The 5,130-nt window shown below is 64.5% G+C and overlaps 1 protein-coding gene across 1 annotated transcript in view; it reads left to right on the forward strand.

Annotated features, from left to right (window-relative positions):
• EMIHUDRAFT_471479 (hypothetical protein) overlaps positions 1–775 on the forward strand; it is a gene marked incomplete at its 5' end in the record, with an annotated part of 1,882 nt that extends 1,107 nt beyond the window's left edge. The window contains one exon of the mRNA XM_005790644.1: positions 62–775. Coding sequence (XP_005790701.1) covers positions 62–629 — 568 coding nt within the window. The 3' untranslated portion in view covers positions 630–775. The remainder of the gene's footprint in view (positions 1–61) is intronic.
• Between the last annotated feature and the right edge of the window lie 4,355 nt (positions 776–5,130).

The following is a 5,130-nucleotide window of genomic DNA, read 5'->3' on the forward strand; positions in this document are numbered from 1 at the left end:
GTAGCGCGGCTGCGGCACGTGCGGCTGCGGCACCGCTGATGGGCCTGCTGGACGGCGCCAGGTCGGTCGCGGACGGTGCCAAGTCGATTGCGGACGGCGTCAAGGCGGCGTACGAGGACGATTCGTTTGTCCCGGAAGGCTTCGTGCGCGCGCGTCACATCCTCTTCCTCGCGAGCGAAGGCGACTGCGAGGCAAAGGCGGCGGCGCTCACCGCTCGTATCGAGCGCGGCGAGATCGACTTCGACGATGCGGCGCTGCGCTTCTCTGCGTGCCCGACGCGCGACCTGCACGGGGCGCTCGGGACCTTTGCGTCACTGAGCCGGCTGCGCGAAGGCACTCTGAGCGGCGACTCCATGCCGTACGACGGCAAGGACACGGCCGCCTTTGACAGGCTCGTCCAGACCGCCGAGGTGGGGCGGCTCTGCACCGTGGCGAGCCAGTGGGGGACGCACATCGTGCTGGTCGAGGCGCGCGGGGGAGAGGGCGGCGGCGAGGGCGGCGGCGGCGAGGGTGAAGCGCAGAAAGTCGAAGCTTCAGCCTCCACAGGCACCGGGTTTGGCGGTTCTGCTGCTGTGACGAGCCGCGCTGGTAAGGCCAAGGGGAGGAGAGGAGGCAGTCGGCGTAGGTGAAGACGGTCGCACAGTGACCTCAAGCAGGGCCATAGTATAGCTCCCTGCAAGTACAGCATAGCCATAGGCTGTCCATAGGATTCAATCCGGCTTGTGTGTGGTGTCTCCGTTTGCCGTACTACCAGTACTGCTGTTTTTACGGTAAGCACCCACATAGATGTGACCCGCCCACTCGAGTGCGGCGCCCAGATGCTAGTGCTTGAGAGGACACCACAAACGCGGCACGGCCCGTTTTGGCTGTCTGCGGAGATTCTGTCTTAGCACACACAGTGAGTCATTCGGAGTCATTCGATGGCCAGAGTGCGATTGTGTGTGTGCGGGAGTTGGTTTGTCGGGAGGGAGGGGCAGGCTGCTCACCCACGTGCACCGGGCCAGTGCTTGCACTTTGAATGCCGTGGGGCTCCTGCCCGTGTCCGGGTGTGGAGATGCGAGGGTCGCCCCCCCTTGCCCCACCACTTTGTGTGTGTGGAGAAATTTACCTTACCTTACCTTACCTGGCCGAGGGAACGCTGGGAAGAGGCACGAGGAGGGCGGCGACCTCGACCGACTATGGAGGACCCGTCACCAGACGACGCAGGGCAGACGACGGTGAGGCGGAGCAGACGCGCAGGGCGAGACGAGGGAGGGAGCAGGATGTTGCGGAGATCAGCAGGAGGATGTACGACGAGATTAGGAGCAGCAGGGACCCGAGGGACCATGTGGAAGACGGCTAGTGCTAGTCCCCCATCGGGAGGACGACCCCGGCTAGTCGCCGACCACACCCACAAAGAACCCTGCACAAAGACCGCAAGGGCGGGGACCTGTTCCTTTTTACCCATCTCCTAGTAGAGGTGTCCGTTTTATTTATTTATTTACCTGGTTTTCACCCGGTCAGGAGGAGCCAGCCCCGGGCCCCCACCGTGTCCACTGGCCTTGGGCGGTCAGCGAGGACACCAGTACCCCCCCGGCCCTTTTGGCGCCGAGGGAACCCCATACCTCAAAGGCACACCTTACGGCCCTTACCTTCACCAAAGCATACACCACGAAAGCCGCCTAGCCGCGCTCATGGCCTCGACCACTACAACACGGCAACGAAAGGGGAGTGCCGTGCCGTCACACCATCGACGCCACCTCCTCCCAAGCGTATGTGGCCGGGTCGTACCGCTCTGTGTTGCTGATCACGCCCTCGTCCTCCTCGTCCGCCTCGTCCTCGTTCTGTCGAACTATATGAGTTGACCAACTGATCTACATGACACTACAGCCAGTCTGCGCAGACTGACTGTAGATCAGTTGGTCAACTCATATAGTTCGGCTGTTGCGGAGGGTGATTGCCGTACTTGAGGCAGAGCTCGCGCACGGCGCTGGAGTTGAGGACGATCTCGTTGTCGCAGAACGCAACTCCTCCGCGGAACGTGTGGCCGTCCTTTCCCTCGTTCTCGGCGAAGTACTTGCGCAGGTAGGCCGGCGTCTGGCCCTTGGTCTGCAGGATGTATGGCGTGATGATGCTAGGGTCAGCCCCCCGGCGTGGTTGTCGGTGGTGGGGAGGAAGACGGAGTCGCCGCGGGTCACGTTGTTGTCGAGCGTAGCCTTGTCCGACTCGTCGGGCGTCTCGTCCGCGGTCACAGGCTCCGTGTTGAAGACCGACGACCGCGCAGCCGTCTAGTCTACGGCCACACACACACACATAGAGTCCTTACCACCCCTGGACTGCATCTGCGCAGTTTCGTACCGCTGCGGCGCGGTTTTGCAAAAACCGTTCTGCAGCGGCGCGGTTTTGCCCTTCACCCGCAGCCTGGATTGATAGTCATTGTGGGTGTGGGGGCCGCGGGCCAGGACTTTTGTTTGAACAAAGTTTTGACAGTACATTTCTGTCGGGCCTTGGAACAGCTTGTGAGTGGTCACTGAAGACCTTCACAGTTGGTGGCGGCGGGGCAACGATCCCCGGGACATTACGACAACATGTCGTCGACGGACAAGCTGGTGATTCCGGCCTACAAACAGAGCTCCGAGCGGGAGTTCAACGAGTGGTTCCGCAACCTGCGGACCGCGGCGAAGCAACACAAGTACCTCCTCGACATCATCGAGGTGGGCACCATCCGGCCGGGCGCGGAGCGCGAGGCCGAGGCGGTCGCGCTGCACGTGCGCTACAAGAACATCGGCACTGCGGACGGCCTCATCCCGGCCATGATCGACAAGTTCTTCAAGGACCTGTCGGTGACTCTGTCGCGCCAACTCTACGGTGCGCTGCAGAACGCCGTCAAGGACGACGACACGCTCGCCGAGATGTTGGCGGACGAGGACGCCGACCACTACGACGACATCAAGAAGGGCATCGCGGCGATCAAGTCGCTCATCGAGTCGGAGGACACGAACTCCAAGAACGTGCGCACGAAGGCGCTGCGCGCGGATCTCGAGAAGGCGTACTCCCCCGACGCTCTCAAGGACCTCACGTCCGCGAGCCTCGCCAAGTTCAAGACGGGCATCGAGCAGGCGAACAAGTTGCTCAAGGACTCCCAGTGGCACCTCCCCGACGAGGTGATCGAGGAATACATCCTCGACGCGATCGCCGCCAAGGGGGCCACGCTCGGCGCAAACATGCGCGTGCAGATCGGCATACAGCGCCAACTCGCCGCGCAATCGGGCAAGACGTACGGCCTCAAGGCGTCCACGCTCGCGATGCAGGGCATCCTCGACCAAGACAACGCGGACCGCGCCAACGAGGCCAAGGCGGCTGCGCAGGCGGCGTTCGAGGCGGAGATTGCCTCGCAAGGCGTGCTCAAGGAGAAGCTCGCGGCCGCCGAGTCCCAGGTCGCCGCTCTCCAGGCGCAGATCAAGTCCGACAAGGGCGGCGGGGACCGCGGCGGCCGCGCGGCCGCTGGGCGCAAGCCGTGCCCCCACTGCAATGGGTTGCACGGTGGCAAGTGCATCGGCGACCTCATCTGCAAGGGGGTCCCTGTCGCCAAGGTGCTCGAGGAACTCCCCGACCGCATCGACCACGAGACGAAGGTGCGCATGGCCCAGTCCTCGTACAAGAAGGTGTGCGCCAAGTCCCCCGGCCGCACCCTCCCGCACGACCCCTTCAAGAAGTCGGACTCCACCGCGACCGACCACGAGGAGGTGCGGGCGGCGCTGGCCGACTCTGTCACCCGCACGTTCGACCCGGACGGCATCGTCGGCGGCTTTGTCGCTGGCGTCGGCACCGACCAGGTCGAGGACACCTTCCCCGACTCCAACCCCACCGACACGCCCGCCATCCTCAAGGCCAAGACGGCGGCGCGCAATGCGGCGGAGGCACGGGCGCGCGGCGGGCTGTGGGTCAAGTTCACCTCGTTCGTCACCGCGCTGCCTCGCCCGTACATCGGCGCTTCCATCCTACTCGTCCTGCTCGCGTGCCTCATCCCGGTCTACATGGGCTCGCCTGCCTCGATCGGCACGCCTGTGGCCGACGCCGTGGACGAGCCCTCGAACATGGGCGTGATGGTCGAGTCCGTCACCGCACTACCCCTCGAGCTGTCCACCGGGCCGGCGACTGGCTCAGGTGGCGGAGCAGAGTACGCCATCGAGGAGGACCCGCTCCAGCCGATCTACCGCAAGGTCGCGGGCGACATGTTCCGCGCAGTGAATGACATCGACGTGCCCAAGACGGTCCCGCTCGTCCTCTCGTACACGTGCATCATGCTCGCCATGTACGTGGCGCGCATGGACGCGATGCAGGCACACGCGCTTGTCGGGCATGTCAAGGTCGTCGACGCGTACGACACGACCGCCGGTGTGAACATGCCGGGATCGTATGCCGCTGGCGTCGACTCCAAGGCGGGCATGAACATGTTCCCGACGCCCGACTACTTCCCTCACGGGTGGCGCGAGCCCGAGAAGCCCATCTACATCCGCTGCGCAAACAACGACTACCTCAAGGCGAAGGGCGTCGGCACCGCGTACGCCTTCGCGCTGGCTGACCCGACCAAGCCGCAGGACACCAAGGTTGTGAACACCGAGTGGGTGAACGCGCTGTACGCGCCCGGACTCGCCATGCCTCTCGTCAGCGTCAAGGAGTGCAAGGCGCAGAACATCGTGGTCCGCTTCGACCTCTGCCCACCACGCTTCAACTACCCCTCCGGGCAGACCATCTACTTCGGGGAGGACTTCAACATCCACCTGATGCCGCTCGGCGCATCCGTCGGCGCCAACGCCGCCAAGGCCATCGTGCGCGGCAAGCCGGGGCGGCGCCCGACGGATGGCACCTTCTGGCGGCACGCCCTGTGCATCTCCGGCGACGCGCTAAAGGACCTCAGCAAGATCGCGGACGGCGTGCCAGACCTCTCCAAGATGGACCGCAACGAGGGCCTCGACGACGCCGCGCTGCAGGCGAACGCCAAGTACCACGCGCGGCGCAGCACCGGCCGGCCACTGGCCACTCGCTTCGGGGGCTCGTCGCACTACGACCTCTGGTCGCCCAAGGGTGTGGTAGGCGTCGATGGGCACTGCTACGCACTCATCCGCTGTACATTGCCAATTGGAGCTG

Source organism: Emiliania huxleyi, assembly GCF_000372725.1.
Source record: "Emiliania huxleyi CCMP1516 chromosome Unknown EMIHUscaffold_1196, whole genome shotgun sequence".
Classification (NCBI taxonomy): Eukaryota; Haptophyta; order Isochrysidales; family Noelaerhabdaceae; genus Emiliania; species Emiliania huxleyi.